The sequence below is a fragment of the Limulus polyphemus genome, unplaced genomic scaffold (genome assembly GCF_000517525.1).
Source record: "Limulus polyphemus unplaced genomic scaffold, Limulus_polyphemus-2.1.2 Scaffold913, whole genome shotgun sequence".
Taxonomy (NCBI): domain Eukaryota; kingdom Metazoa; phylum Arthropoda; class Merostomata; order Xiphosura; family Limulidae; genus Limulus; species Limulus polyphemus.
The window spans coordinates 52,959-66,382 of NW_013666523.1; the positions used below are offsets into that span (position 1 = coordinate 52,959).

The 13,424-nt window shown below is 31.5% G+C and overlaps 1 protein-coding gene across 1 annotated transcript in view; it reads right to left on the reverse strand.

Moving 5' to 3' along the window:
- Positions 1 to 13,424, reverse strand: part of LOC106461199 (serine-rich adhesin for platelets-like) — a 31,260-nt gene that overhangs the window by 9,499 nt on the left and 8,337 nt on the right. The window contains exons 2-3 of the mRNA XM_022388064.1: positions 10,263 to 10,406; positions 3 to 100 (exon numbers count right to left, since the gene is read on the reverse strand). Coding sequence (XP_022243772.1) covers positions 3 to 100; positions 10,263 to 10,406 — 242 coding nt within the window. The remainder of the gene's footprint in view (positions 1 to 2; positions 101 to 10,262; positions 10,407 to 13,424) is intronic.

Sequence of the window (13,424 nt, forward strand, 5' to 3'; positions counted from 1 at the left end):
AAAGGGTCAAGTTTTTCACTGATTGTGGTGTCGGTAACTGAGGTAGTTTGTCCACTGGGTGTTGTACTATTAGAAATGGCAGAGGTGTTGGAATATTCATCTGTGAAAAAGATAAGGAATTTAAACTATATCTGAAGACAAATACATCCTAACTGTATTAAATTTATTATGACAAAACATTTATTATGCAAACTTAATATAAGATTTTTGCCTGAAATAAAGGTATCTAACAAACAAGTATCTAGTAACCTACAGAAATCATATTTTTTGTTATTAAATGATATCTATGATGAATAATAATTGAAAACTGACACTTAAAATTTTTGCACCATTCTGAATCCATTTTTACTACAATCATGTTAAACTCCATATAGCTACAAGTTATAAAATAATATTTTCATGTTACACACAGTTCAATTTCATCATTGTAGTCTGTACATATAAAAAACAAAAGTCAAGGAAACTTCTAATTTCAGAAATGTGATTCAGGCGCCACACATATTTATAAAACAAAAATTATCATGCAGGGCAGGTTAAAACTTGACAACTCATTTCAGATTGAAAGTAACAACAAGTGAATCAATGTGTTAGGCCTTTTTACACCAGTTCCTAATACTGTTAAGCATTTAATACGGACACAAAGTAGTAAAGTGATCTGAACTCATTTAAGATAAAATACTAATAGTCAAGCAAAATATAGCATTTCTTTTAATTTGAAAAAACGAGGATAATCTACTATTAGCTGAACTACAAAAACATTAAAACAATACTGAATATTTTAAGATGATAAAATACATACATAACAGAAAACAAATATGAATTATATACATCAACAAAACGTTAACAAGGACGCTGTGCTTTTAATTTTCTGTGATACAAAATAATTTGTTGTGTATGTATTATAGATATGTAACAAATTACTGAATAAATGAGTTAAATTTTTTGATAAAAACTAAAAATAAATATATTGTAGTTTTCTCCTTCTCAGATTAATAAATGGGTAATAAAAGTGAAGATTACTGAACTATTACATATTTCAGCTTTTAAATAATTTTGTTTGGTTGTTTGTTGTTAAGCACAATGCTACACAAAGGGCTGTCTGTGATGTGCCCACCATAGGTATCAAAACTCAGTTTTTAGCATTATAAGCCTTCAAATGTATTGCTGATCTACTAATCATACAAAATTAGACACATAAACACATTACAACAAACGAAACACACTTCTGGATTTAATACCCCTTAAATGCCTGCATACATTAACTTGAAATACAAATAGATTTATTTTTGAAATATTTTTTTAACAACCAAAAATTCTTACCTTTCTCATAGATTTCAATTACTGAATTTTGTGTCTTTCTAGATTCTTGTAATGCTTTCTGATAGTGTTTATTTCGAGAAACTGTAAATTTGTCTGTTTTGATCTAAAAACACCACATCCAGTTTCATTGTGTTTCCAATCACTGACTTGCAATGAACATTATTTTTACCACACCAAAATTATAAACAAGCTAGCTTTGTTTAAATGTTTCACTTAACACTAAGTTCAAACTGTGCCAATTTGATTCATCTTAAACGTGTAAAACTATACACACTATAACTCTGAATTCATCAAGTATCTTAACAAAACTTAAGTTTTTAGTAAACATTACAGATCTGTTGTAAAAACAAAAAGATTTGTGTGAATTTATGAAGCCTATTCTAGGTCAGTCTGAGTACAAGGTGATTTTTAAGATAAGAATAAAAATACTTGTTTTAATCTTAAGGTTTTCATATTTCATTTGCATAACCTCTAAAACATTCATATTTATATCTTATCTGTTACTTTCTCTACCATAACACTAACTGTAACAAAATCATCTATGTACAGAACAAAAAGTTGATAAATATGAAATGAAATGAATGATATCCATTTATTCTTCTTTGAATGCATCACTTGTCATCAGATCTTCAATTTAATTATCTTCACAATTTCGACTATTAGCCTTTCACATCTAAGTCTCATTGCCACACTCTGTTCCTGAGAAGTTCTTTATTTCTCTACAAAAACCGAAAAGTTACAGTGAGAGCCTGTATCTATTCCCCCTAAAGATAAAGTAAACAAACTGGTCAAGTTGCATGTACTTTAAGCTTACAAGCTCAAGTTCCTAAGCTTATGCAATATTAAATTTATTGTTTACACCGGGTAGAAATTTCCGAGCCAAGTACCTAAGGGTTAATACCTGTCGGGTGCCCATCAGTTTACTTACAGTTAAAAGTCAATGGAAACTGAAAGACATGTTAGTCCAGGGTTGGCTTGCCTATATTTGTTGTTTTGTAAATTTAGTAGAATTTGGAAGGCTAAATGGGGAATGAGATTAAATGACAGTATAAAAACATTACAAAAAGCATTACATAAAAACATTACAAACTAAAGGAAAAAGTTATATGAAAAATCATGAAACTGAAGTGATGCATTCATATTTATAGTATAGGCCTATGCCTAGCCTAGCTCATGGTAGGTTAGTTAAACCAGGAGCTCTCTGTCACACTCATTTTCATGTTTGTTCAGTTTCACTTCCGAGTGAAATGTATTTTATGTGCCTTTTTTAATTTTTTCATCCTAGACACAAGCAAGGGTTTGAGGCTTTCAGAATAGTTGCAACTTGTAAGGCATGGGTAAATATGCTTACTGCTTATGTTAGTTACCACAAACTATGTCTGTGGCTTAATACACATTCAAAATACAGGTACTATAGGCCTGGCCTATGCTTTTTACGTGCCTGGATAAATAAATAGCAGAAGACTTTTCATTCTGTGACTGTCGTTATTTTGTTCTCACATCTCAAAGATTTGCAGTGAATTATCAGGTTTTCATTCATGAGCAATGAGCAGTGAAGGAAAACACATGCTTCATTCAGTTTGTTTTCACAAATCGATGTTCATGTGAAAACTGAAGTAGCCCCCGCCATACTGAAGAATCTTGTTGCAACATGACGCTGTTGAAATTAAAACAGTGATGTAAAACATAGTACATACTACACAGTACACGCAGTTTCCAGGTCAACATTCTCTGTATTTTCATTTGTTTATTTCCATAATATCATAGCAGGCTATGTACTATGTATGTGGCCATATTGTATGGAGAATGAGCTGAAGGATAATATGCAATATACTTTAACTTTGTGATGCACCCAGTGCAGTGAAATTTTGGACAATAAAAGTTAATAGAGTCATTGCAAAAATGTTTTAAATTGGATAAAATGTGTCTACTGTCTAAAGAGCCTTGGGCTGAGCATCTGCTGAGAAAAACCATTTAACCTACATCTAGGTAAGCTACAGCCTTTAGGGCTACTACATGACTAGTAACTACTAGTGTCTGGTCTCAATCCAAGTGATCCACATATTCCTTGTGGTTTGGAGCCATAAAAGATATAAATAACCTGATAATTTTTCTCGTAACAGATTTAATGAAATTACTTAAAAAACAATGGTAACTAGTAATTGAACATCAAAAATCCAAAACATCAAAGAAAACATCTTAATATGTACATGTGTATGTGCAGTAGGAAACTTCCCAAGTTTTTGGAATGTGGTTAGACATAAATGCAAAACAACAAGGCATAAATTAGGCTATATCATGAAAAGATGGAATCATCAGGTTTCAGTATTCACAGATGCCACTTTCACCAGAAAAGAAGTAATCAACTTAAAACAGAAACAACACAAGTTCAGCTGATTGTCAACTTGTCCTCAACAATTACATATAGGATCAGTTAAAGAAAGGTCCTTCAAAATACTTTACCATTGTCTAATCTTACTCACTTTCCAAATCACAATCCACCCTCTCCATTTTCTTAGAATTTGGGTTACATTTATTATTTTTGCAAAGAAAAAGCAGTTTATCCACAAGTTGCAATTCCATTTGCAATCTCTTTTTCAACAGTAATTTAACAGGTAGAAAAATAATCTTTCGGGTGGTTTGCTGGTCACAGACACAGCAAGCACTATTCTTGCAAGTTCTGTGAGCCTTGGAAATTCAGTTTCTTTTACTCTCCACCACTCCAATGGATCTGTCAAAGGCACCTGCTGCATCAGATCATGGTAATGAGATACTTCATTTTTCTCATCATTGAATGTGGCAGCACAGGTTAAAAAAAAAAAAATATATATATATATTTTTAAGGTATGTGTTAATAAAACTAATTTAAAGAAGTGTCCAGCTCTGTTGTGGTAGTGGTTTCAGACTGTCATGTGATAGGCCCAACTTCTCTACCTACAGGACTGGTATAATTTTTTATTGTAATAACAAAACATAAGCCAGATTATTTCAATAGTCATGCTTTTGTGGGAGTTACAGATGGTTTGTTCAAGAGCTCAATTTAACCAATATCATAGAGAGTCATTATAAGTCCATTCGTCAGTGGTAAGTGAAATTAGCACAAGGTTTTGAAATTCTTTTGCAATTTTCTTGCATTGTATACAATACAAATGCACAAGTGATACGAAATGATGGCAAAGCTTGGAACTGGGAAGCTCAGTAATAATGTTAAGAAGTTAGACCTGTCTTGTTTGTAAAGCTTCAAAAGAACAGTGGAGTGATTGAAATATGACAATAAACTTAAGAATTAGAAACACTCTTTATTACTTGGAATTCTGGATAGCTTGTGATTCGCATCTAACATATTAGAGGTTATTCCCACATAACCCACAGTTGTGAAACTTTCTTATATTTAAGTTGTTCAACCCTAATCTTGCAAATTACCTAATATGCTAATACTAATATGTAGTTCTAGACAGTCAATAAAACAATGAAAAAGGTGAATAGCTCATTTTGAAATTACTTTTTTATACTTTATCTTCATAGTTTTGTTAATGGACAAAAGCATCATTGTATTGCAACTGTTGACCTACTTTTCTTTAGAAAGTCCATAACCATGGCACAAAGCATTTTACTACTTTGCCATTAGTTGCAACTTGCAATGTCTATGGTCCCTCCCTTACTTTAGAGTCAGATATTTTACAGCAACCTTCAAATGAGTGTGATATTACTGCTTGGCCAATCACATGCTTGCAATTTTTGACACCAACACACAGTTTATGTGATTAGGCAGAACAATCCATTATGGTATGGGTTATAGTATAATCCAAATCATATCAACCAATAGACTTTGCAAATGCTTGATGACAGGTACAAGTTCAGAATTGAGTGTACATTAACCATTGAGCAGTTTCCCACACTACATATTGGTTTTATGCAAGCCTCATTACACAAGCTGACAATGTCACAATGTTATGTGTGTAGTACACTGTATCCAGTAAACAATAGCAGTACACTATCACTGGTGGGGGTAAGGCTTATGGTAATATAAAAGAGAAAGGAATGCATGGGAAACAAAAATGCAACAAAGCTAGCTTCGATGAATTATTTTTTATTTTTATGTCTTAACATACACAAAACATATAGGGTGTTCCGTTCTCGATATTTACACTTAGACAATCTTGGAAGGTTGGAATGCCAAGAAAATAATGAAAAGAATGCAAGCAGTTTGATGTTAATCATTGCTTTGATGGATTGAGGTAGTGATTTTAGAACCAGGTAATAAAGATGTTGGGTGGGTACCTAGGGTAAGCACTAATTAAATTATTTCATTTTGTTACCTAAGAGTTTTTTAATTTTTACATTTAGTTATTTTTTGTTAAAAAATACATACAGCAATAAATAAAAAATATAAATAAAAAAATATTTAGCCCTTACTTTTAAGTGTTAAGGGCTGTTTACACTCAGATTCCATGCTTCAGTAAAACTATTTACAGTAAAACAGTTCATTCAGCTTTCATATATGCATCTTAGAAAACTAAAAATATATCAGGCATTAGAATAGTGTCTCAAAACTACTATAATTTAGCTGGCTTTCTAACTAAGCTATAAACTGGTTAAAAGCATTCTGTGCTAGAAGCAACAAATTTACTCAACATGCATCAAGCACTTATTGCAAACTGCCATCTTTTAACAGCTAAGCATCAACAAATGGCTTTAAAATTCTTGTACATTATAAACATGTCCATCATAAAAGTAGATGTGATGTAAATAATTGGTACGAAAAACATAAAAAGATGAGAGGGCTTTTCTAGTGGGTTTTATAAACTTATAGATATCTCAGTAAATCAAAAAGGTAGAAGGTTCAGATTTTACATTCTTTCTTCTCATTATGTGTAGTTTTGGTTTGCAATTGGCTGTAAGCCTCACCAGCCTATTTTTGAAATGCTAGACATGCCATACTACACAAAAGAGCAAAGACTGAGAAAATTTTTAATGTTTCCATTTTAAATTAAGAAATTAAAACTTAGATAATATTAAAATCTAAATTTTAAACCACTCTTTGAAGCCAAATTCATCAACATATTGATAATACGATCATTTAATTAAATTTTGAATATAACTCTGCATTAGGTTGTGACTTGTACTTTGACCATGCCATACTGAAAGATTTGTATTTAATAAGTTTTACACGTTTTATATTCATTTATACCTTTTTTTACATTTTTTTGTGATCTTTACCCATTCAAGCAGTTACTTAGGCCAATTAAATCTAATGTAAACTCTGGCTTTTTCAGAAAAATGAGTGGAGTGTAAATGTAAAATGGTCTAACTAAGCCCAACAATTCTAAACCTGACCTAGTTCCATAAAATAATGTATTTTATTTTTTTATCATATTTTCAATATCATACCTCAAATGAAATAAAAAAAAAGGATAAAGCAAGCTTTAAATAAAAAGTATCAGGACTTTAATTGAGGGGGAAATTGTTAACAAATATCTTTTTCTAAGTTTTTATCATTTTATTCTGATCTCCACCGAAATGGATGCCATACAGTTGAAAAGAACAGAAAAAATAGCTTTAATTATATGTTTAGATCACTAGCTTGTCTCTTGTTAAAGTTGAGATATGGGTAACTTATATAACCAGAAGACAATCAAGTTGAGAAACAGTTTAGCTAAAATTGGTAAGATTATATTTGTATTAAAATTACAATGTTCAAACTGACACCATTTTGTTCAAAACTATTTTGACTTTCCTCCTTGAGGGCTATAAGTGATGGTTAATTATGCTAAAAAAAATGCAGGAAATTCACAAACATTAAGGTTGTTGTTCAGAGAATGCTGAAATCAACCAAAATTCAGTTTGCAACTCAAAACAAAATTTATATCAAATTTAATAGAAAATAAAAAATCTATTGTTTAAATTTTAATTCTGAATTATTTTAAAAATAAAAGGGTTGGAAAAACAACTACAGATTTTTTAATTCAATGGTGTAATATTGCTCTCAGGCAAGTGGTGCACTTTATTGGGTACAATTGGTTATAAACTTAAAGCAATTAAGAAATGTCAAATATACATATAACATGTCAGGTCAAACTATTCATGAATGAAGAGTTTTTGCTATGTGTGATCCATGCACTAAAGTTATTTAGCTATCTCCAACTTTTCTTCGGAATGTTTATAACATACCCAACCTGTTCAGTACTTTTGCACAAGTTAAGAAGAATTGACAATGTTACTTGTATGTGCATATTAACAGGCTCAACAAAGAAGTTTTAAATTTGAATTGTATGTGTAAATAAAATTCAGTACATTGTCAAAAGCACCTATTTCAGTATTACTGCAACTTTAGTTATAGAATTTTGTTTTTTATACTTTGTTTTTCTTGCTTATGTTATTATCATTATTTCTTTTGTGCACAATATTACTAACTTAGAAGTTAAGAGCTGCTTTCTACAGTTAACCTTTTATAGGGTTTATTCAGCATTTAAATATTTCTTTGTGAACATAAATACTGTTAAATATTTCCATAATTTTCATTCTTAATCTTAAGATATTGCAACAGGAAAAGCCATATTTTCAAACGGTCACATGTACTTGTGTTAGTATTAAGGTGACTAGATGTCTTGGTGTCCTAATAGATCCTTCTGGAACATATAAATGTCCTGTTTTTAATCTTTATTAGTAACCTATAATATTTTTATACTAATGTTCAGTTTTTTGAGCCTCTGATAACCACAAATCAACATATAAGATTTTTTTCAACACAGTAAGAAAATTATTATACAGCTTGGAATGACTCGACACTAATAACTCATGGGATTTCTGATGTACTTTCATAGAAAGAGTTATTTCACCCACTTTTTATCAATCTTTTATATGTTTTAATATAAAATTACTCAACATGATGGAAAAGTGGTTCCCTCTTGTACTTAACAGTATAAAAGCAAGTCAGCAATTTGAGGGTTAACCCTATGAGCATGGATGGGAGTCAAAGTGCACATGCCACATGTTATAGAGTGCCATTCAACATGGTACTATGTATTTTATGTCAGAGTTATCATATATGTGAATCCAAATGCACATGTCACAACATGTTATAGAGTTACATTCAACATGGTATTATGTATTTTATATCAGAGTCATCATCTATACATTTTACCCTAAATTGATGATTTAGCAAATGTTTGTGGTAGAGGAAAGTAAATACCACATATAAAATAAAGGGACTCTGAATAAAACTGTAGATATACATTTTGGAGATTCTGGAGGTTATGCAAATGTAATATGCAAACTGTATAACTTTTATTCTTTACATGAGCATCACTTTACACTCTGACTTGTCAGAGTCCAAGTCAGACTGTCACTGGCAATTCACAGATAGATATCTTCAGTACAGATACTTTTGTAATACATCTGATTTTTTGTGTACAACAGAATTGTACACATTTCTAAAAGCTTGTTTACACACATCACAGTAAATTCAGAATTATAGTCAAGATTCCAAAAGACCAACCCCATATACATTCGGTTAAAAGAAGAATCACAAAGAGCTGAAAAACGAGTGCAAAAATTACTATGACAGTGATACATGAAAAATTGAAGCTATTATTATTTACCAGGTTAATTTTTAGTTTTTAATATGTAGGTAGTCTCCTTTGATCTGAAGTTACTGATAATATGTTTGATGTTTTCCAAGGAGTAGAGAAAAACTTGATGTATAAAGTTGTTGTGGCTCGGATAAGCTGTATTATAGGCATACGTTTGAGATATGGAACAATAAAATTACAAAATGGGCTTAAATGAGCTGTTAGCAAAATTTTCCTTTAACATTTTGGACAAGCTTTGTAAGTTACAGTTAGGTTTAGTTATTGGTCTGTGGCGGTTCAAAATGTGAAGGAGTGATCTCTTATTATCATGAATATTCTTTGACTATTATTAGTACTGAAATTAATACATAACATTTAAGGTTATCACCATGTGATAGCCTATACTCAAAATATAAAATGGTTAATTATGCAGTGTTCCCAAGTTATAACGCCATTACTTATGCTGCAGGTTCAGATATACTGTGGGTCTTCCTTCCTTCCCTTACATTGGACTCATCCAGAAAGGAACCTTTTGCTGCATCTTTTTCCACTCTAGTTCAGTCTCTATTGTTGTGAATATCTGATTACAATGTAAGGTTTACAGATGAAGAATTGTCCTGTACTATTATATTAGATTTCTTTTATGAGTAATAGTGGACTTAACTAAGAGAAAGTTGAGCCAGTGAAACTTTTGTAGTTAGCATCTCTGAGAAAAATGATTTTGCATAAAAAATATTCTCTGGTGAAAAAAACAACAACAAATTACTGGCTTTTTAAAGAAATGATTCAACTAAATAAATTCCATGTACTGACTTTATATTGATGTCAATACATAGTTTTCTTTGTACTTTGTTGTCTGTAGCAATTTTAAGAAAATTTAAAAAATTAAAAAGTTGTATGTTGTACATACTATATTGGGTAATACAACTATCTCTTTGGTTATCGCATGGGCGGTCTTGTAATATGGATCACCACGCCTCCCCCAAAACCCGCGTTATAACCAGGGAGTACTGTACTGTGTTGAGCTATATATATATATATTGATACACCAACCTTAAAATTTTACTTTTATTATTCAGACACTTAGCATCTATTCAGCTTGATTTTAAGGAATATATCAATTACAAATGATTTCAGTAAAATATAATGTTCATATGAAAATTTTTGCATTAAGAAAATCTTATTTTGTCAGCATTTTCCAGATTTAATTTGTAATTTTAATGAATATTAGCAACATTTTAAACTCTGATATACATAAAATCTTTTTTTGTTATGAAAGACCTTGCAAAATAGCACTATCATAAAGTACTAAACATTTGTATCAAAATTCTCAATAACTATCCAATGATATTAACAATATCACAATATTACCATCATATACACTATTTTCTTCTGTATCAGGGAGACTGCCATGCGAAGGATACTGTCGATAATGGCGAGCTAAACCTCCTTGACCAATGTAAGCTTTATCACAACTTGTACACTTATGATTTCTTGGGCGGACTGTGTTTGCACCTAAAAGGAAAATAAAAGACAACTTAAAATAAAAAAAATTCCACACTGCAAAACATATGTGAATATAAAGTCCCTAGCTAGCATTAATATATTAACTTTATGAATATCTACTTATAATATGGTGCAACTGTTGATATTTCTAACCAAATGGTACAGTAAAAGAAGCATTGAAGCATAACTGAAATTCACAACATTGAAAAAAAAAATTAACATATGCAAACACTATGCCAAAATGTATGCAAACAGTATGCATTCCATATTGCATTGTGGTCTACAATTGATGCATTTCACATCTGCACCTACAACATAACACATGGAAAACACAAGACTATTTGGTTATTCAAAACTGTCCTTGCTGCACACTCACTCTTACAAAAAGTAAAATTTAAAACCCACCTTAGAAAATCATTGATTCCTCTTTTAAACTCTTGTAAAGTGCTAGCCTCCACTACTTCCAATAGCAACTTATTCCTTAAGTCAATAAAACCTATTGTCTTCGGAATACAACTCAAACAAATAGGAAGCCTTTATTCTATCACCCCCCCCCAAAAAAAAACTGTAAGTAGAGCAATTAACTCCATTAATTAACTACCTACAAAGCATAAGTTGCATCACTTAATGTCACAAACCAGTCAATTAACTAAGATTATGATTAAAGTGATTGTCATTAAAATAACTAATCAAAATTAATGTGTCCAATTATTATCCTTTTTGATTATTTAAGTAATGAAAATACTGCCATTATGATTTTCAATTAATTCAAGGTCATTCAGATTGATTAATGTTTCTGATTATTGCTCTTTTTCACTATTCCAGCTGTCCACGTCTATTGTACAAATAATTGATTAGTTGAATGCGATTGATTAATGAGGCTGACAATTAATCAATTATCAAACTCCATCAAGTGGCCAACTCTACCTCTTACCCTTCTTTTCTTAAAAGAAAATAAATTATCTTAACCGATCCCTCTTAGATAACCTTTCCATCCATGGAAATACCTAGTAGCCTACTCTGAACCCTTTCCAACAAGTCAATATTCATTTTTTTAGGCAAGGAGACTATATTATTCCAAGTAATGTCTAACTAGTGATTTGCACAGAGATAATTATCTCTTCTGATTTGTAATTATTATGTCTATAAATACATCCTGTAATTCTATCAGCTTTGCCACTAGCAATAAATACTACCTTCGATGGCTTGAGCAACTTTTACACTACTATGTCACTATTCTTTTCTTCAGTAATGCTGTAGTTGAGTTATATTCATAATTTTTTGTGTAACCATACACAGTATCAAACTTTGTAGGTTTTTATCCTTACACCCTAATACTAGGAACAACAAATAAGATGAAGAGCTTCCAGATATTCTGAAAAAAGAATCTATAAAACAAAACATTATAAACAGTGTATTCATGATGTTAGAAAAACATGTAGGTTCAAGAAATCTTGATATAAATGAATAAAAACCCTATAACCCAAGCACTTTCAAAAGGTGGACCTTTCTTCTTCAGGGGCAAACTAGGAATGTATTAAAATTAACACCATATATGTTTTCATAAACTCCATACCTATACCTTGCGCATGGCTATTATAAAATCTCTAAAGTCACCTAAACAATGTAAGTTAACTAGTAAGACAAATAGGATCTTAGACTGTATGGATTGAGTACTAGTCAAAACAAAGGTCATTAGCTCATTCTCTAAGGTGCTGGTTACACTCCACTTGGAACATTGTTGTTCTGGTCACCTCAGTTAAGAAAGGGTATTGAGTTCTTGGACATGGTTCAGAGAAGAATTACTATCATAGTTACAGGTTTCAAGGTTAATGTATGTTGGAAATCTCTTGGCACATCCACTGGTAAACCTCCCACCATCTTCTAGGCAAACATTAGGGCTAAATATGAAGAAGTCATGTTAAAAAATATATGGGATTTCTCTATAACACTGAGTGGATAAAGGACATATTATTTAGAAAACAGAACAAAATGAGAAAAACCTGTATACAAACTATTATAACTAATAATACCCAGATCCAGCCTCAACCACTGTGGGGCTCTACGTGTAGTTAAGATACAAATTTCATAGCCTCTGATAGCATTTGGAAAAAGCAAAGTGATGGAAATTATAGAACATGATAATGTGGTAAGTTTGTTAAAGGGTCAACTTTATGGTTTTACATCTTCATCTTTAACAATCACTCATAGAAATATCTATGCATGTCCCCCAAAAGTAAGGAACCCTAGACAGCTGCCTCACAGCCAGTTCTGTTGATACTTTATAGGCTTACATAGTTTGTTGAGAACAGAATAAGAGTGTTAATCTAATATCCATATCACTGAAGAACAGTTAATCTTCTTGTTTATAGTCTTTAGGGTATCCCTTATTTGTTTTCCTTTCAATAGTATCTTGTTTGTTTTAATTACGCTTGATGCAAGGTCTGTGACCTCATCACGTATAACATGAATAACAAAAGCATCACTTTGGAAGAGTATGAGGAACATCTGTATCAAAAAACATTCCTGCTCAACCAACACAATATTATTTCTGACAGCCAAGTATATATTCTAGTACCTTTCACTTTTGGGGAGTAGTTGCTCTGTCCTGTCCTTTTCTGGAACTTTTGCTATGAAATATTTCTTTGTGGTGTCCCACTTCTCAATAATAGGCACGATTTGCTACTGTGGTCAGTCAGCTGCAATTCATATGTCTCAAACATAGACTGGGATTCAAATCAAATTCCAGTTCAATTTGTTGGAAATCCTCTATTTTGCAAGGTATCTCCTTGAAAAACATCAAGTTTTTCCACATCAAATTCTACAGTATGTCTAGGCCAGCTCCTAATGTATTGTTATGACAGCGGAAGTCACGTGACGCTGGTAACATGTGATGAGTTTATTGAATGATCATGAATTTTCTAGTGCATTCAGGATGCCCCCTTTTTTAGAAATAAGCCTGGCAGATAAAGCCTGCACGATTTTTGATTGAAGAGATATAGATAGATATTGAAGTGATAGATAATT